At 27.7% G+C, this 22,007-nt stretch overlaps 1 protein-coding gene across 1 annotated transcript; it reads right to left on the reverse strand.

Moving 5' to 3' along the window:
• Positions 1-3,671: 3,671 nt before the first annotated feature.
• On the reverse strand, positions 3,672-20,610 carry LOC104881863 (uncharacterized). The gene is made up of 5 exons (XM_010663252.3): positions 20,509-20,610; positions 17,524-17,566; positions 12,140-12,201; positions 10,962-11,061; positions 3,672-4,460 (listed from the first exon to the last, which is right to left on the reverse strand). Exons 2-5 carry the CDS (start codon positions 17,552-17,554, stop codon positions 3,874-3,876), a joined length of 780 nt encoding a protein of 259 aa, XP_010661554.1. The 5' UTR covers positions 17,555-17,566; positions 20,509-20,610; the 3' UTR covers positions 3,672-3,873.
• Between the last annotated feature and the right edge of the window lie 1,397 nt (positions 20,611-22,007).

Genomic DNA, 22,007 nt, shown 5'->3' on the forward strand with positions numbered 1-22,007 from the left:
TTTTTAATATCACAAAAATACAATGTGCCTACTTTCACTTTCTAAATGCTAAAAATACCTCATTTGTAGTATATGATGAAAATGTGTACTACAAATTGATTAAATCTAATACCACTTGTAAGAATCTCATATTACACAATTGAAATGATCTCAATTTCTGCAAGCTAGACAAGTGATAATTAATATTTGTTAAAGTTATACTTCAAGTATTCTATAAATGAGTTGATCTAGTTAATCCAAATTAAATTGAAATAGGAAATTTTGTTGTAGATTTTTTAAATACATAATGGATATACAAAATGAAAATAATTGTACACACCAAAGCACTTACACTTGAGCTAAGATTTCTTTTCACTTTGGGGAAATCATACTACAACTTGAAGCCTTATTGAGTACTCATAGTAAACACCAAATCTACTACTCAAACTAAAAAATGTCTATATAATTTGTAGAGATCAAATTAAATCTAATTTTTGAAAATTTCCTAAACTTAAGTTTAGTTTACAAGAAGTTTTTCTCTTTATCAAAGTGGAGTTTTAGCCAAAAGCCAATTTCACAAATATAAGGTCATTGGTGGACCCAACAATCCATTTGTTGTTCTAACTTCCAATAAATGTTGAAATCATAATAGTAGAATTCGCCAACTTAAGAGCACTCCTTTGTGACTTAAGAACACAAATTGCTAAAATAAATTGCTTAGGAGACATATGATGATTGTTCTTACGAGAGTCCAATCCACAAAATTGATTAGGAGGCATGTGATGATTGTTCTTATGCGAGTACAATCCACGAAATTGCTTAGGAGGCATTTCAAATTTCTTCTTAGGCTCGGATCTCCTGTTTCTCTGGTTCTTAGTCTTCATCTTGCCCTCTATTTGTTGATCATTTTGAGTCTTCATCTTCTCCCTCTCTTGTAATTGAGTATTTTGAGCAAATTGTCACCAACCAAACTATCATCATTCATCAGCCAAAGCTTCCTCAGAATTGTCATCTTCTTCCTTAGTGGGATTCTCTGAATTTCCTTCATCATCAACAGTAGTTTTGCCCTTGCAACTTGTTAAGCTACAGTATCTTCATGTGGGAATTCCTTGTTTGCAACATACAATGGAGAGCAACTCAAGAGAAAGAAAAGTAGCATCCTTTTCACCACAAAATACAAATATTATCACTAGTTACCTTTTACCACAAAATTTACTTTTTGTATTGGATATGTTCTTTTCCAATTTTTCCACAAATGCTTTTGTAGAAAAATGGTTCAATTAAAGATATGCAATGTCTAACATATAGCCACAAAAATTTAAAGTTATGATAAAAAGGCTAAATATATTTGTTGAAATTTTTTTAAGTTAAATTATTTATAACAAACATTGCCACTAAAATTAATATTTTGTGACAAATATTTTTGTGGCAAAAATAGTGATACAACAAATTTTAAATTTGCAACAAAAATAGATGTCATGGCAAAAAAACAATAATTTTTCACTAGAGTATTCATTGCAAAAAGTGTAATATATTTAAAAATTAATTTTAAAACTCTCAGTAAAGTATATATATATATATATGTAGTAATTATAAAAAGTAAACTACATAAAATAGTAATTAGGTATTGTAAAATATAATATTAATTTTTTTATTTCAATATCAGATAAATTTTATAATAATAATTATAAAAAATTACCATTCAATCTAAAAAATAATTTTTACCCATTAAATTAAAATACTTATATTTTACTATTCTACACAAACTATTACTTATTAAATTAATAATTTTATGTTGGTAGATAAAATTATAAAAAACTTAGAAATTTTAATTTTTGCTACAATAAAGAGAATAAATAATATTAAAAACAAATCTAATATTTTGCCATGAAATACACATGTCATCACAAAATGTAACATTTTTCTATGAACAAACATATTCTTGGCTGAAAGTGTAATGGATTAAAAATTAAATAAAATTATTAAAAAAAATTGTAAGATGGTCTATAGATGTAAAAAGACATTATTTATATTCAAGTACAAAAAATTCAGTAATATTGTTCAAAGCAACAAAAATTAACTATTCAATCTTTTTCACTTTTCATACAAATTTAATAATTTAAAATTTGAAGAGATAAGTGAAGTTTATGAAAATTTGACAAATGCTTCAAAATTTTGAAGCATACATATTATTTTTAAATCCAAAGAAAAAATTTATTTATTAATTAAAAACTATAACAGGTAAGTAAAGAAAATCAAAATAGAGAATTTATAAAAATTTAAAAATATTTTCTCATTTTTTAATAGACTTTATTTCTAATTTCTTTTTTCTTTTGTTCATCCAAAGGTGAATTTTCAACTTTCTTTATATTTCAATTCATATAACTACTACATTAATTATAATTAAAGATTTCCCTAACTTCAAATATTATTTTCATTTTAATGTTTTTTATTTTTTTTTTCATTGAATATTTTCATTTTTAAAAGAGAATAATTTCATAAATGAAAATAAATATTGTAATTTTATGAACTTTGTTTTGAACTCTTTGTTTTCTTAATATTTTTACTCTTTCATTGATGAATCGGAAAATAATCCTAATTTGGGATGTGTAAATTAAGTTAAGGTGTAAAAGTTTAGTATATTACTTTGAACATCAATTAGTTCCTGATGAGATGCCACAAGTCTCTTATAAAATGTGGTAACATAAGAAAAGTTCATGGATTTGAACTTTACAAAAAGGTGGAAAAATAAGAATTTTTTGCACAAAACTTATTTCATGCTAGAAAGTTACCTCTTGCAACAAATGTTTTACTTTTTGTGTTAAAATGTTTTATTTGTGACTAAAACAAATTAGTTAAAGACTTGTTACCATGACAGTGCCACAAATTTTTCATTATAAAATAGTTTTTGCCATGAAAAAACTAACTTTTTACTACAAAAATATTTTTGGAAAAGAGTCTTATAAAAAACTAAATAAATTTATAACATTAAGCATGACATCAATGATGAACTCATTCTTCTTCTACTATTTTATCCTAGGATCCACACCAAAAATAGTGGGAAGCATATATTAATAAACACTAGAGTCCTAAATTAAATGAGAAACTCATATGATACAAAAAAAAAAACCTGTACAAAATATCCATTTGAATTGACCTAGTGGTCTTAAAATTAAAGACAAACATGTAAAAAATGATTTTGACTTCTTCTAGATATAGCTATTAAGGATAGTAAATTTTAGGCCATGTTGAGCTTGAACTAGCTCTTACCTAGAAATGAAACCAGAAATATATTTTTGCAAAATGATTTTCAACATAGATAATTCTTGAAAATGGATTATTCTTAGAAACACTAGTTTCTTGTTTTTTTATATGTTATATAAGGATAGTTTTTGTTTTAGTATTATTTTATTTTTATTAAGAAATTTCCTGGAATTTTTCTAAATACTTAGAATGTTCTATAAAATTAAGAGTGTGTAAATGGAATCTTATTGGAAAAGTAGGTTCATAAATATAATCCAGACAAACTTGTATCCACTAATGCTACCATAATGGTAATTTTAGAATTAGTATAGTTCTAAAAAATGTTGTTATCATAACAATAGTAAAGTCTACCCATTATTTCTATAAAACTTAAGGAAATGAAACATGACGGTTAAAACATAGAGTACAAAACAAAATGTCTAGCATGATAAATCAATAAAATGTCTAAAATATGATTATACTAAGGAAATGAAACACGATTGCTAAAACAAACATAAGATATAAAACAAAATGTCATGATAAATTTGTAAAATCTTTAAAACACTTGTCATAACAAAACAAAGTCACTAGAAACACTTTTAAGGCATTTCACATTATTTTGATGTTGAGGTCTTCTATTTTTGTGGCCCTTCAATTTTCATCTTCTTCTTTGCTGGCAACCTTATTGGTATCACTACTGGAACCACTTGATGTATTTTGCACATCTATTACAGAACTAAGACCATTCTCAATAGTGCTTTCTGAGTTTCCTTCATCAAGCTCAACAAGCATACCCCATCCACCATTAAACCCCCCATCTATACTACCTTCTTCATCATTAGAAGCTTTCTCCATATTTTTTTCATCATCATAAATTTTGTATGAATTGCCTTCATTATGATCAGTAGCTTTGGGTGGACCATGACTTGTTAATGCTGGAAAAGTGTCAGTATCATTAACTGATTCACTTAGTGTATTTTGCACATCAATTGTGGAAATAAGACCACTATCAATAGAACGGTCTAATTTGCGTTCAATAATCTCAACGTCAACGCTCCAAATACCTTGGCTGAAATCAATACCGTTATACATACCATCATCATCATCATCATCATCATCAGACTCCATATTTTTTTCATCATCAGAAATTTTGTATGACACACCTTCATTATGATGGCCAATAGCTTTGGGTGGACCATGTCTAGTTAAGGCTTCATGGTTGATTTTATTATCCCTTTCTACAAGATGAAGTACAGAGCGATTCAGGAGAAAAAAAAATATGATCTTAATAAAAATAGGCAAACAAATTTCTTTTAATAAGAATGAAGTAATAGACCCTCATTATCCCATAAATTCACCTAAAAATGATTGATTTGAGTATAGTGACATGTTATGCAAGTGACAACACATTAGATGTACCATAAAGCTAAAAAAGACCTAGGACTCCACTTGTTTTCAAAATCTTCACTTAGAGGAAAAGAGAAAATATATATATATATATATATATATACAACAAATAATAGAGAGTAATATTGGGAGGAAAAAAACAATCTTAAAGAAATTATTAACTATTTTTTTTTCTTCACAAAAACAAAATAAGATAATCTCATTGTCCTAGAAAATTAAAAAATTTGTTGTTTCCACCATAAGCCAAAATTTAAGCAATAACATATTACGTAAATGACTAACAAGCTAAAAAATAATTAGGATTCAACCTATCTTTAAAATTTCCAAAAGCAAAAGGGAAGGTAGAGCTAGGAGATGGAGGAAGGTGGGGATGGGGAAGAGGAGTTCGACCCCCATAAAATAAAGAATTGACACAGAAAATTTAACTTAAGGGCCACAGTCTTACTACTCTTAAAAGTCATATCATTATGCTTTCTTCATATACATCAATATTGGACACCATGATTAGTTCCATTTAAACAAGGAGTTAGTTCCTCCTGAAACCCTCTTAAATTTTTTTTCTCATATTGAAGCCAACATTATCTATGGTACTACAAAGTGGGAATACTAAGGAGCAAATTCTTGTGCAATGTTGTAAATAAGAAAGAAAAATGATCATGTATAATACAGATGTGAAGAATTAAATTTCATAGTATAGTATTTAGCAAATCCATAATTCTTCTTACTCTCAACTTATGTTTCTATGGTAAAAACATTTCCATATTCCAATCATTTCTTTGTGTTTGCAAAATTTATCTTAAATATGAGTTTAAACACCCATTTGATATGTATGTGCAACTCCATATCCCCAGCCAATGTCTCTTTTTGTCTCTAAAGTTCAACTCAAATATGATTTCAAAAACCCACTTCATATGTATATATGTATGTTGAGATATTATCTAAGAAAAAAAATGAAAAAATTAAAGAATTTTTTTATAGGTTCTATAAAAACCTTAAGAATTGATTAATGTTGTAAGTATTTGGCTAAAGAATCCAAGAAGGTTCTAGATTTAGGTCCCTATAGGTCAAATAAATTTAAAACAAAAGTACACAACTCCAACTTCTTCTAATGCAAACATTTTTATTAGACATGCTTAAAGGAATTTTATAAGGGAGTACATGTTGGCTATAAGTTATAATGTGATCTCGCATATTTGATAGAAGAGAAAGTTCGAGATGCTATATATGTATGGACTCTTCTTAACCAAGTAAACGCGTTTTAAAGTCATGAGGGCCCCTTTGGGCCCAAAGTGTATAGTATCTATATGGTTGGGTGTAGGTTGTTGCAAATGGTATTAGAGTCTATCCCCAACCCCAGTGTGCGAGCCGATCCCCAACCTCAATGTGCGAGTTTGTTTATGAGGGGTGTTCGTTTATTTGACCCTGCAATTTGTGGGACATAATGAGGATGTTGTGTCTACATGAGAGGGTGTTTGTGATATCCCACATTGGAAAAGGGAGAAAGTTACTAGGGTTATATACATATGAACTCCTCTTAACCTTGTAGACGTGTTTTAAAGCCGTGAGGGCCTCTTTGGACCTTGAATGGCCAGTATCCACATGGTTGGTTGCGGGTTGTTACATATAATCAATCTTTTAACACCCTAAAGTTATTCAAATCGAAGTTGTTAAAGCTAGTTGGGAAATAGTTGACACATAGGTAGTATATTCATTGGAAGCATGTTTGACGAAAAAATTGTGTCTTAAAGAGAAAGAAAACTAAAAAAGGAAAAATAATGTAAATTGAAAAAAGAAAAAGGTAGATATGATATAGAACAATGCTTAAGTGGTTTTTCATAATCAAATAATTAGACTAGGATTTTACTTGTTTAGGAGTTAAGTAGAGGAACTATGATTATATTGTATCAATGGGCAAAATTAAAATAAAAATAGAAAATGAGAGAGATGCAGAAACAGAAATAAAAGTGTCTTAGAATCTCACTAATTTTAATTTTTTTTAAATAGAAATCTCACAAAAAAGAAAAGGGTAATAGTGTCTCACTACCACAAGCAAATATTCATAAAAAGCCTAATTTAATTATATATATATATTTTTAGTTACATGCACTAGCAACCCTAGAGTTGCTAGACTCTAATTAACCTACTAAGATATTGATTCATATATTAATACTTCTACATCTTTTAAAAACCTATAAACCTGAGTTTTCAAATTTTACTTTGGCTTAGACAAGCATTGCCTATTTTGACTCCACACTTTTTTCCCCTTTTGTGATTAAACATTTAAGATGCATCATCATCAAGACACTTAACTATTAAAATATAGAAGATTTAGAAACATAAGAAAAAATATTTTCTTAAGGAAAATGCTCTTAGTTGCTAATTAATGGTACATTTAAAAACTCTATTAGGCTACAACTAATAGATATGATAGATATTGTATAATAGTATAAAGAGAAATGAAAATTAAATTAAACATACCATAACAATATAACAACATGAATTTCTATTCACTATTAAAACAACAAAAAATGAGCAGATTGTGTGTCAAAAAAGAAAAAAAGGAAAAAAAATAGAAATCATCATTTTTTTTTCTAAAGACAAGATAAAGCCAAAATAATAATAGAAATTCTTTATGTGTTTTATACATATAATAATCCTTACATTTCCAAAACATGAAAGAACCAACAAGTGGTAGATGATGTAATTCTAACAATTTTAATACCAAGTAAGAAACTATAAAAAGATATGACTTAATCTTACTAAATTACCTTTCATTTACTTAAATAATTATTTTTTCCTAATACTATAGAAAGTTGGGGAAAAATACCATAAATTAAAGTATATCCATTGACTTAAGATTAGGTTGAATTATTAGCTTGTATAATAGGATAGTCAAGGTAATTTGGCCAAACTAGTTGTATATCATATACATCTATAAAAGGACACAAATAAGGTACATAAACAATTTTGTTACCACATTAAAAGTTGGTGAAAGATTTTACTACTTCATCTAAATTCCTTAACATGTGGCTAGATAATGGGCATTTTTTGTGATCTACCAATAAATAAGATCAAATTGATCATTTGGGAAAATAGTAAGATAAGACGAAATATTTTATTGAACTCCTAAGAAGTTAGTAAGAAAAAATACAACTTAATGGATAAATGTAATAACTAAAAGTCTTGTTCATTCTTTAATTACCTCTATAAAAGAATAAATTACTTATTAAAACATTAGGACTTATAGGTAACCTTTGTTTGTTAACCTTCATAAAACCCTAAAAAAAACTCAAGTTGACATGTAATGAATTTCATAATAGTTGATCAAGGAGAAAATGAATAAATGGAACAACTATATATATATATAAAGAAAATTCCCCTAGAATTTAAATTTGGGAAAATATCTAACGAAAATGATTGGTTTGTCAAATATGCAGAATAACACTTTTATATAAGAACTTATTAAACCAATGGTTGGCCCCACATGGATTTGCATTAGGTTTCCAATTGCATTTCTTATTTGTCAATCATTATAACAAAGAAAAAAAAATTGTCTTACCTTAGTTTTTGTTAGAAAGTGTCTTAGATTTCATATTTTCTCACTAGGATATATTCATGTTAAGGACGCTCCTATTATATAAAAAATGTATTATATTATGAGACTTTCTTATAGGAATTTGTTTATTTTATAATTAGGTAATTAATTTCCTACATGGGATGTTCTTATGTAATTATATATAAAAAAAATTGAGTAAAGGAGAGAATGTTTTAGGTATAGTTAGGGATTTGAGATTTGCAAGCTCTAAACTTGTAATAACTTTTAATAATAGTGAAATATCTTCATTGTCTTTCTTTGTAGATGTAGGTTTTAGGACAATCTACAAAAATCATTGTGTCCTTGATGTATTTTCCATTTTTATCATCATATTTTTCTTTTGAGTATTATTGCCTTTTTGTCATGGTTTTTTCATTAAAAAATTGTACTATGGAAAAGGTTATTAAACATAGAATGGTGAAAAGTTCAAGGTTAGGAAGTATGATAGAAGAAATAGTTTTAGTTTATAGTGCATTAAGATATGTGCCTTAGATGCCTTAGTTATTCAACAAGGATCATCTAAAATATTAAAAGGTAGATAGACTCTACCAACAATAATGTTTGATGAAGAGAAGGATATACTTATGAAGAAAGCACATGAAGATATTTGTTGCACTTGGGTAATGAGGTACTTCATAAAGTTGTAAAAGAGGATACAACTATTGAGCTTTGGTTGAAGATGAGAAGTTTGTATATGACAAAGTCTCTTATAAATTGTTTGTGTTTGAAGAAATAGTTCGCTCTCAAAATGAAGAAAGGTATATCTAATGAAGATTACCTTGACAAGTTCAATAAAACTTATGGATCTAAGGAAGAATGATCTTAGAATTAATAATGAAGACTAAGGTGTCACAATTTTGATATGTTCTCTACCAAATTCTTATCAACACTTTGTGGAATGTATGTTAGATATTTGAGGCCACTTATTGGATTGTATCACATGGTGGTGAAAAATATATGTTGTTGATAACTACTTTAGAAAGGTCAAGGTTTATATCTTGAAATATGAGAACAATGTTTTTAATAAGTTGAAGTAATGAAAAGTTATAATCAAGAAGCAAATAGGAATGCATTATGAATGCACACTACATAGTTGGACATACTCCACAATAAAATAGTTTTCCATAATGGATAAATATAATTCTTTCAAAGAGATAATGGTGTAAGCTTTTAGTATAGAGAATACATCTTCTTGTTATCTTATGAGAGCTCTTTCAATTTTTATTGGCTATAGGACTCCTAAAGAAATATGGTCTAGTTCCTCTACTAATTATATAGATTAAATTTTTTTTGATCATCTTGCTTATAGTCATGCAAATGATGGTAAGTTTGGAGCAAGGGCATGGAAGTGCAACGATATGCACATAATATACAAGGGTACAAGTTGTGGTGCCTAGATTCCTATATTTTATAATTAAGAAATTAGTTTCCTATATGAAATATTCCTATGTAATTAGGAAAAAAAATATAAGAAAGGATTTTGATTGAAAGAAAAAGGCCTTTTTGGGTATAATTGGGGCTTGAAGACTTTTTGAGTTTTTCTAGAACTTGAAATTTGTAGTTAAGGTAGAGATTGTGAGAAAGTATCTTAAATTCTCATTCGAGTCAATTTGTAAGCCTCTAATATTTTTCTACTATAATATATTTGTTTAAAAGATTTTTATGAAATTTTGTTATAGGAATATGTATATTTTATAATTAAGAAATTAGTTTCCTGTATGGAATATTCCTAAGTAATTAGGAATTAGAAAATAAGAGCCTTTTTGGGTGTAATTGGGCCTTAAGAATTCAAGAACTCTAGATTATAATCTCCTTGAACAGCAATGAAAGTTCTTCATTATCTTCACTCAATGATGCAAGCTTTAGGAAAACCATGAGAATTGTGGTTTGCTTTATGTGTTTTCTATTTTCTTTCTCTCTATTATTATTATTTTTTAAATAGTTTTTTAACAACAATTTCCTATAAAGTTTCTATAAAACAAGGATTCTTGATCCCCTCACTATGATACAAATGAAAGAAAGTTAATAGAGGTAAGATCAATTAGTGAATACTATATTAAGGTTTTTACAAGATGACTACACCTTGGTCATTCATTTTATTTGACATTTGTGGATACCATTTTTTCTTTGTTCATTTTTTTTATTTTTTATTTTTAACATGGAATGTATCACTTCATAAGAACAATTTTGAATAAAATTACTAAGAGCTCTTGCAAGATACTTTTGCAACTCCTTTTAAAACTTATCACCATGACAAGAAAAACTATTAGAGTGTTTGGTACAACTTTTAAGAGTAAATAGTGATTTAGAACAAATATTTAAAAAAATGTAAAACATGGTTTTAATGTGATATAAATTTGATTAGTGACAACACAAATTAATGAAAGAGTAACCTTTAAATATCACTTATACATAATAATATTACTTTGATGGAAGAAAACTTGTGTAATTGACTCGTGAGTGAGACATGATAAACACAAACAAAACATTGTAGTATCTAAATATGTTATACCACACAAATCACTTTTTAACCATCCATAAAGAACTAATGTGACTAAAATCACAATAGAATCATTAAGAAAAGAAAGAAATAAAGTAAATATGGACACACAAACACATTAAACCATGAGCTAAACTAGAGTATATGTATAACCACCTCATGATCCTTTAAATGCATAATATTTGAACAAAGTTAAATAATAAATGGACATAAAAGTATACAAAGTTCAAATCTTACCATTATAAAGAGGAAGTATAGTTTCTGCATAATGCACATAGCGAAGGAGATCCTTCTTGGTATGAAACGTTTGCCCAGTCCTCTCATTATGTGCTCGATACTACATCACCCAAATAAAAATTTAATTATGCATTTCAAGAGTTAGTTAGTTAATATGATGATAAATAGGAGTGTAATTAGTGCACAAAATCCCATAAAGATCAACACCTTCTAACCAAAATAAATACATAAATAAATCTATCAATCTTTTTCCTTTAGATTGAATTGCTAACTTTCACCATCAAACACAAACTATATCCAAAGAGTTGAAAGGAAAGAATTAAAGTGAATCCAATGAAAAAAGATAACTCATAGTTGTAGAGCATGGAATAACAATTATCTGATTCACTAAAACAATTGGTATGTCATAATTTTTTAAATCATAAGGCCACTAGGCTTGTGGATTATCACTTATAATAACAAAAAGTTGAAAATCATAATTTTCTATTTAAAGTAAAATGTTCTAGACAAGTTAGATGAAACATGATGGAACATGATATAAGTTTTTTACAATAAAGGTATGAATGTTAATTTATTTATGTTTTGTTTCAATGAAATTTATAGATGGTTTAAATACTTGTTAACCAATTACTACAGTTAAAATAAATGTAGGAAGGTTCCATTTCAAATTCATTCCTAAAAGGATTTTATTGGAATTGGACTTTTATCTTTCAATTGTTTATTTCTCATTTTTCTCTTTTAGACATGGATTTTGTGTTTTGAAATTTCGTTCAAATGAATTAACCTTAAGTGATAAGACCCAATACACTTCTTAAAGTAAACTCAAATTTGATTTTCTTAGTGTAAACATGGGAAAATGGAGGATACTCTCATTTTCTCCTTATTTCTCTTACCTTTCTTATTTTGCACTCAATCTTTAAAGGGAAAGATCAAAAGATTGATTATAACAAGAGAATTATATAATGAATGAATTATTGAAAAACTTAATTAGAAGAGAAATAGAATCTTTAAAAAAGGAAAAAAAAAATGGTATCTAAGAGGACAATTGAATCTTTAATTAATACAAATGAACACAAATCTCATAGTTGATGAAATCAATCCTCATAGGCATGGATGATATATAAAATCATAGAAGAAAATAAACTTAATAAAGAAATAAAATGAAATTATTGGATTACCTTGCCATTACGATATTTCTTCAGGACCCATCCTTTAGGAAGTGGATCTGGCCAATCTTCACCTAGCAAAATTGAAAAAAAAAAAAAAAAAAGCAATTTAGTTAATGGTACCAAAAAAAAAAACCTACAAAAGAGTGAAAAAGAGAGAGATATGAGAGAAAAAAAAACATATTTAAAGTGAAACCTAGTTGCACACATATCAACTAAAAGTAAACTAGAAATAGTGACCATGATACATATACTAAATATTATGCAATAATGACATTATTGAAAAATTTTCTTTAAATTTAAAAAGTCACAAAATTCAATAGGATGACCAAGATTTCTTTGTTACTTATTGCCATTTTTAACTATTTGATACTAAAATCTTATCAAATGTGAAGAAATAACATCTACTAATTATTGATGATATATGCAGAAAATGATTTCTAATTTATTGTTCCTAATTAAATATAACAATAACATTCAACATAATGACCATGATTCCAATTTAACACCACAAACTATCATAATTCACAAGGGTATTTGGTAAATTGGCAAGTTCCATTAAAATATATTAATTGAATATTTTTTCTTAAATGTATGATTCATCTAATAAATCACATAAAAAATCCACCTTGAGTGATCTCTATCAATGGCTAGAATTGATTTTGGTAGTAAATTAAATCAATACAAGCAAAAAAAAAAACACAAAAACAAAGATATTTTGGTATCTACACAAACAAAAAATTATTGGTTTGATGACTATGATTGTTCTTTGAATAGGCGAGGATAATGCTTTAAGCTAGGTAGAAAATTGACACTTTAATTATGGTAGGTGAAAATATGGGGAAATACGAAATAATTACAAAGTTGATAAAAAAACCATGATATCAAAGAATATTTATTCTTAAGAAAAAAAAAATATGCATATAAGCTCACCACTAGTCCTTAGAGTTTATAAAAGTCTTACTTAAATATAATTGGATGAGTAACTAATACTAGCTACTAGATAAACAATTAAATGACTCTACTTTGTTGAGCATACAACCCTAAATTAATATGATATAATAGCTTTTATTGGATATGCTTAAGCAAGCTCACACAAATAAGCTCATTTCAGCTCCTTGAATGAGTTAAGAGGATTGAAGATAATGGATAAAGTCACTTAAGGCCAAGCTGAATTCTTTGGTAGGTTAGGTCAAACTTGGTTTATGAACAAAGTTTTCTATAAATTTTCCATGCTTATGTAGTGGTTAAACCCCTTAAGACAAATGATTTAAGATCCTATTAGGTTCTCCACTAATGAATTATAAGATGGAAATAAGTGACAAGCCAATATAAGGGGAAAACATGATAAAATCCCCATACACACTTCTATTATATCTTATTCAAATAATTACAAGTAAACATGACCTAGGCTTAGACAATACTCACTTTTATCTCTTTTGAAAATCAAGTACAATAATCTACTTATATATGAGTGTCTAAGGAGGTTTTACTAGCAATTATCCTCACTAAGCCATAATCAACCCCCATATTTGCCTACTTTTTAACATTGTGTATTGAGTGGGCTACTTTTTCCCCAAGTTTGGGAAAGTAAGCCTTATTTCCTATACCCATATCTAGGTGTTGTGCTTCTTGTATTTCTGTTTGTCTAGTAGTTGCCTTGAAGCCCTCTATTGATGCCATATGTTCTAGTATTTTACCTACAAGACCATTAGTGATGCTACCTTTTAGCCCATATATCGCCTTCCTTGGATCTTGCAACCTATCACTTGATGCAATTTTGCATGTTACCTTCGTGGCCCTCTCAAATATGTGTTTAGCTCATGACACATGTCTCGATAGACTTCTTTTCATCAACCTAGCTATTTGCAAGCCCATGTTTCTACCATGCCTTATAACTGTCATAGGCTAAGTGTTGTTCCAATTATCACCCATATGTCTAGGGAGTTTCATCCAATGCACACAATCTTAGTAACTCCTTACATTTCTAGGCACTTTACCATGTTCTTGACCTCATTTGTTGCATGTTTTTAGCATGTCTTTTAGGCCATGTTATGATTTTCCAAGATATATAGGTAATTATCTACTCATCTTGCAATACCTTTTTTGTCATCTAGGTATCAAGCTCTTAACATGATAGCAAATCCCTTGCTTACTCTTCCACCAATGTCAAGGTGGCATTCTGTTGTGCCTACATATGTTGTGCATGCATTATGCTATTAGCCCATAGTACTCTTGTCCCCATGTCAATGCACTATGGCTACACTAATATCCTATCACTTATCTATGTCAAGGCTTACATGCATATATACCAACCATGAATAATCTCTATATTGCCATACTTTCTTACCTACATTTTACTATCACTAACTCACTTAGCCTTCATGATTGGTGTCATTCGTTGTGTCACTAAACACATATTGATTCTTATCTCATGCCACTCAAATCACTTTCTATACCATGACTTGGTCATCTGCAAAATGGCATTGAGTCCATGTCCATTATATGTTGTAACTTATGTCAAGGTTTCCAACATGCTTTTTCCTTATGTTTTGTGACTATTGTGTTATGCACCATACTTCTTGGTTATTTCCTTATATTGGTATAACCCTATGTCTAGTTATAGTCGACCATGACATTGTGCTCACAACATGTCTATCCATTGCATAAGGCATTATGCCTTCATGCTAACCTATCAAGGCTTTGTCCTTGCCTTAGGATACCCTTTGGCTAGGTCTTATTATTTTAGGTTATTTGCTTTGTTATCCCCCAAAATCTCCATTTTGTGATTTCAACACATCCTTCCTTTAAAGAACATTCTGAGTGATTTCCATTCTTATAGGAGGAGACATCACATATGCTTGAGTAAGCATAAGGTTTTTGTAAAATCATAAATAATTGTAAAATAAATCTTTTCTATATGCTAAGTCTTAAGAATACCTCTTAAAGTGTGTTTTTTAAAAGAAAAATCTCAAACTATCGACTATGCCGAATTCATTTTTAATAGAGCCACCCATGAATTGGCTTCTTATGCCATGTTGTATGCTATGTTGAATGGTCATGATGGGTATTGTGCTACCATGTCATGATTTGACCATGTGTTGCAGCAACACATTCCATATGTCTAAAGCCAAATCATGTGATCAACCTATGTTAAACTATCTTAATTTAGGTTAAGTTATGCTTCTCTTCATGCTTTAAGCCACCTCTAACATTCCCTCTCGTTTACGGAGCATTCTAAGTGATTTCAATTCTAACACGATGTGATATCATATATTCTTCAACATGTATGCATAATTATTTTCTAGAAAACATAACATTAATTGTAGAAAAATTTTATAATTTTCATGCATGTAGTTATTTGGAGAATTCTCTTTAGACCATTCCCTTGAAAGGAAAATTCTTAAACCACCAAAAATTTGTTTCTTTTTTTTTATTTTTTTTATTTAAGCCCAATTGAGTCATGCAAACATAAAGCCCTACATGCCATGATGCATGTTGTGTCATGTCTTGGCCTATGTGTGTAATAGCATGTCTCATGCCTTAAAAACTAACTAATATGCTCAGCCTCCAACAAACTCCTCTTATTCAAGTTTTGACATGGTTTCCTATATGCTAAGGGTGCATGGTGCCACCACATTTGCTAGTGTACATGTTCCACATCATAAGCAGTGAAAGTATTAACATTAGTCCACTACCTTAGGCTAGATAATCAAGTTTAGGTCCATGCCTACCCATGATGACCTAACATAAAAAAACAACTAGGCCTAAAGAATGGGCTTAAGCGCAGGCTAGCATATCCTAACCTTGAGCTTAATCCATGGAGGTGATACTATATAGGTAGTAATAATTACCAATAATGGGATCCCATCAAATGATAGTGGCTTCTAATCTAAGAAAATTCTAATTAAGTTAAAGATCATTCCTTATAGTGGAACAAAGTTTTCATATTTAGACTAAAGTAACTATCTCTCTTTTCAATATGATTTAGACCTTCAACCTATTTTGATTATGAACTAACCACCGAAATGTTGAGCTAGCAAATGAGACAAACTAATCAAGTTTGGAAAAACCAATCAATCCATTGATACATTTTCTTTACCTACAAAACAACCTACTTTTCTTCATGAGAAAGAACATTGTTTTTCTCTTGTTTCAAAATTGATATTGTGAAAAGTTTTTTTAGAACATAAAATGGTTATATGTTTAGTTGTTTTTTTATTGATATTATGAAATCTAGAAAATAATAAGAAAAGTTAAAAGTGTTTTCACTTTAAAAATGATATCATTCATATATATATAAATGATGTCATGTTGCCATCATGATTTGACTATTGTTGAACTAATCTCAAACTAGTAATACATGACCTCAACAAGTTTTCTTTCTCAATATCTAGCCAAGGTATAAAAACATAGAAAAGTAGGAATCAATGACTATCTCTTAAGTAGCCTAACAGTATAATGCAAAATATAACTACATTATTTGACATTCCATAATGCCAATGCTTCTTTGAAGTTTCTTTCTTTGACCTTACTTGATCATTGAATAAGGCAAACCCATGCCTCTATCAGTTGTCCATTTTGTAAGTTTCATACCTTGTTTAATTTACTTTATAGGTTAGTTGTGCACAAGTATTCTTGATGCAATGGTCTTAACATTTACATTTACAATAAGTATTCTTAGATCAATTGTCCTAACAATTACATTCACAATAAACTAAGCTTACTTCATGAATTAGCCCCATAAATTATGTATTATAAAAAATATGAGGAAATAATATTCCAACTTATGAAATCCATGGTTCAATAAAACATTTTCGCCTAAGTTGTTATAATAGTTAATTCTAAAAGACTTCCAATATTAATATATATATATATATATATATATATATATATATATATATATAACTAAGAGGTGAAGGTGATAGACTAAATTTTTCAGCTTCTATTTAAAGCATACTTCTATAGTATTTGTTTTCAATCTATAGTATTTGTTTTCAATAGTTGTAGGGTCCATTGAGGTTTATCTCTTCCTAACATGTGGAAACAACACATCCTTTGGAAAGGAAGCGTAAGAATTGCAAAATTAAGATAATAGTTCTTGTTTTTCTCTTTTATAGAAATTAACTTAACGGAAATAGGAGAATATGACATGAAACATAAAAAACGGACTATACATTGAGTATAAGTTTATGTGGTAAAAGTTAATGCAAAATTATGGGGATTTTAGACTAGCATACTAGGTAATATGCAAGAAGTGGAAGTAGTTTTTTTCCCCTACATGAGTAAATACAATTAAAGACATACCTATGAGGAATCGATTCCTTAGAATGAAAACTACATGAACTATGTTCTATATCCACAATAGAAATAAATTGTCGATGTAACATGCATACCTGAGTTGGGGTTTGCTTCAAGACCTTTCATAACTCCTCTTTCCTACACCAATTAAATAAAAGTTAGAATGTCACAAAAAATAAATTAATTGAAGATGACATAAAGAAATGTTCAATGTAAAAGGAAAACAAATTTATAACATAATCATTAATGATAATGCCAAAAAAAATTACAAGAGAGCTATAGAGATCAGAAAGCAAAAACAACAATAGATTTTGACATGTGAATTTCCACATACACATTCATTATAAGTAAAAGTTCACATGCATCTATTCACTACAAGAAAACTAGAACTTACAATGCACAATACATACAATTTGATGGTCATGATATTGAAAGCATGTCTTTTTTAGAAAAATATATAGCCATGACATTCAACAAAAAACATCAATATTTCATTTTCACTTACAGATGATTATAGTGAACCAACATTAAGGTCTCATGAAATTCTAATATCTAAACAATTGAAAACACATATTAATGCTAATATGCAATTGCAATGATAACATGCAATAAAAAACAATTTTTTTTTCTTCTTTTTGCTTAATGTTAATTTTAGCTATTGAATATTATTAAATCATATGAAATGCTAATATAAAACTAATACTTTCTAAATTTATGATATCTAACAAATTTATAACATAATCACTAATGATGATGCCAAAAAAAATTACAAGAGAGATATAGAGATCAGAAAGCAAAAACAACAATAGATTTGATATGACATGTGAATTTCCACATACACATTCATTATAAGTAAAAGTTCACATGCATCTATTCACTACAAGAAAACTAGAACTTACAATGCACAATACATACGATTTGATGGTCATGATATTGAAAGCATGTCTTCTTTAGAAAAATATATAGCCATGACATTCAACAAAAAACATCAATATTTCATTTTCACTTACAGATGATTATAGCGAACCAACATTAAGGTCTCATGAAATTCTAATATCTAAACAATTGAAAACACATATTAATGCTAATATTCAATTGCAATGATAACATGCAATAAAAAACAATTTTTTTTTCTTTTTGCTTAATGTTAATTTTAGCTATTGAATATTATTAAATCATATGAAATGCTAATATAAAACTAAGACTTTCTAAATTTATGATATCTAACAAATTTATAACATAATCACTAATGATGATACCAAAAAAAATTACAAGAGAGATATAGAGATCAGAAAGCAAAAACAACAATAGATTTGATATGACATGTGAATTTCCACATACACATTCATTATAAGTAAAAGTTCACATGCATCTATTCACTACAAGAAAACTAGAACTTACAATGCACAATACATACAATTTGATGGTCATGATATTGAAAACATGTCTTCTTTAGAAAAATACATAGCCATGACATTCAACAAAAAACATCAATATTTCATTTTCACTTACAGATGATTATAGCGAACCAACATTAAGGTCTCATGAAATTCTAATATCTAAACAATTGAAAACACATACTAATGCTAATATGCAATTGCAATGATAACATGCAATAAAAAACAATTTTTTTTTCTTTTTGCTTAATGTTAATTTTAGCTATTGAATATTATTAAATCATATGAAATGCTAATATAAAACTAAGACTTTCTAAATTTATGATATCTAGAAACTTGATTGATAGTTCATTCTTTTTAACTAAATGTGGTCATGACACTTATCATGATAACTATGATTTCATTCTCACATCACATAGTCCTAGAATTTATAAAGGCAAATTGGTGAATTAGAAAGTTATGTTAAACATTATTGAATTCATTTTCTCAAACATATGATCTATCGAATCCACAATAATATCTATCTCAAGTATTGTTCTATCAATAACTAAAAATTATTTTATTAATAAATTGTATTAATATAAGCAAAAACAAATATATAACATAGAAAACAAAATTAAAATTTGTAAATAGATGTATACAACAAAGACAAAATGTTCCAAAAAAAATTGTAAAATAGAACCTTAAATAATTAAAGTAGTATTTTCAATCATAAAATGAAAAAACCTTCTAGCACACATTTTAATACTATTTTTTTTAAATAAACAAAAAATAACATGTTGAAAACAAGAAACAAAAAAACATCAAATCTTGTCAAACAAACCCAAATATAGTTTTAATATAAGGAACAAAATTTGTTTCAACTTTATAATAACTTTTTCAATTTAAAATATACATTATCTTCATACCCAAATTTTGCTTCCTTATAAAAACTAAAAATTGGTACTGTAAGAGAAAACCAAGAATAAAAATAAAATAAAAAATAGAAGAAACACCTCATGGAAAATCATGCAAGTAACATCAACACTAAGAAAAAATGATTTAGGTTGTTAATAAAAAACAAGTAACATAAAAAATGAATGAATTAAGTTATTGATATAAAACAAGTAATAGAAGTATAAAAATAAACATTGAGTAAAAAAAAAAAAAGGACAATCATCTTGCAAAAAAAGTGTCTCTATATTTTAGGAAAATAAGATGTCAATCACTTTCATTCTTCAATGAGACTCTCCACACAAAATGGAAAATCTAAACCAAAAAAAAATGAAAAAAAAAATTTGAAAATTGCTTTTGATTTCATTCTAGAAAAGATAAGAAATATCATCTAAATATACACCACAAAGACACAATAAATTTTGAATGGATAAAAGTAGATGCTAGATGCTATAAACCCTTAAATTTTAGGTAATCCTTTATTTAAAATACCTAGATCCAATAAGACTCTTGATTTAGGTTGTTGATCTCAAACATGCAAGTAATAGAAACATCAAAAACAATGATATAGGTTGTTAATCCGAAACAAATAACATAAAAATATAATGATCTAGGTTGTTGATTTGAAACAAGTAATAGAAACATAAAAAATAAACATAACATTAGGAAATGCCCCTCAAATTGTATAGGGGTTATATCACAGAGAGATCTTTAAAGAGATTAAAAAAAAAAAAATAGAGAAATTTGTACTTAGATTGTTAAGGAAAATGGTGAGAAAGAGGCTAGGGCATCAGAGGAGAAAATGGATGTGGAAAGGAGTCGATGAAAAAGAGAGTAAGGAAAAGCGGCTAGGGCAAAAAAAAAAGGGGAAACTGACCTTTTTGTTTTTTTACATTGATTTAATATTATTTTCTCATTATTACCTCTTAAATTTGGTGGGTTTACTTTAATTTTAATTTTTTTGTTTAAATTCCAAATTTCTCAATTTTAGTTCCATCATTTTCAACTTTGTGAACCTTTTGACCATAAATGAGAATATTATTATTATTTTTAAATTTTTTTTCACATATGGTGTAAAATTATTGCAATTGAATTTTTTTTCATGTTTTAAAACAAAAGGTTATATTGATCCAATCTATGAATATATTTTTGGGGGAAATTTGGCATTCCGTTAGGTATATTTACAATAAAAAAAAATCAACACAAATGAAAATAAATGACAAAAACCTATAACTTCATTAGTATAAGTATAAAAAATATTGAGATTTTCAATTCATGCATCTAGGTTAATATTAAAGGTCAAAAGAAAAAAAATTGGGTTTACAAATCACTCAATTTATGTTATTGGTTTTCTATAAATATTAAAAAACATTTTTAGAAGTATACAAAAGTTATAGGCATTATTTCCATAATTAATAATAAAGTCATTTCCACATGTATAATTATAGCTCATGTTCTTAAAGTGTCTACTCACCTCATTAAATATGGTAAGAGACAATAGATGTTATTGGGAAGAGATTGATCAAGATGTGTCACAAAGTCACATAATGTTTCTGAAAATGAAATGGAATAGTAACATAATTGATTTTGAGATTACATAGTGATTGAAGTTTAATAATAAAGTCTCTTACCTTAAGTATAATGTAAAAAGACATTTGAGAAAACACATGGTGCCCAATACTTTTGTTAGGTTTTTACATAAGATTTAGAATTTTACCACCAATCAAACTAATGGTAAGTATATGGTAACTACCCCAAGAAAAGAACAAACAATTTTTGACCCATTGGCCCTCTTCCATTCTATGTTTAGATTTTTTAGTTTATATTTTTGTATTTCTCTTTTAAATTTTTTCACGTTTTTGTACTATGCAATCATAACGAGACAATAAAAAATTCATTTCTTAATCTTTTCCTTATTAAATAAATCATTTTAAAGATTTTAAATATTACTTTTACATTAAAGATTTTGTAGTGATATTTCAAGGATTGATTTTGTAATGAGAAGCACTTAAAGAAAAAAAACTACACTCAAAAGATATGATAACACCATATAATTAGTTTTAGAATTGGACCTATTTTTTGTTATTTATATTAGTATGTCAGTACAACTAGATGTAAAAAAAATAAAAACAATATATATATATACTATTCCTAAGTAATTCTAAGCAACCTATTGGCTTTAGAGGAACACTAAAGTTTTATGATAGTAAGATGAAGTGAGATGAATATGTAATCTAGACATTGATTAA

The sequence above is a fragment of the Vitis vinifera genome, chromosome 15 (genome assembly GCF_030704535.1).
Source record: "Vitis vinifera cultivar Pinot Noir 40024 chromosome 15, ASM3070453v1".
NCBI lineage: Eukaryota > Viridiplantae > Streptophyta > Magnoliopsida > Vitales > Vitaceae > Vitis > Vitis vinifera.

Bases quoted from the DNA above. Each gene is read 5' to 3' on its own strand.
- LOC104881863 (XM_010663252.3), bottom strand. From the start codon at position 17,554: ATGAAAGGTCTTGAAGCAAACCCCAACTCAG. The intron at 12,202-17,523 runs GTATGCATGTTA...CAATTTTGCTAG, and splicing joins TGAAGCAAACCCCAACTCAG to GTGAAGATTGGCCAGATCCA. The intron at 11,062-12,139 runs GTAATCCAATAA...TGGGTGATGTAG, and splicing joins AGAAATATCGTAATGGCAAG to TATCGAGCACATAATGAGAG.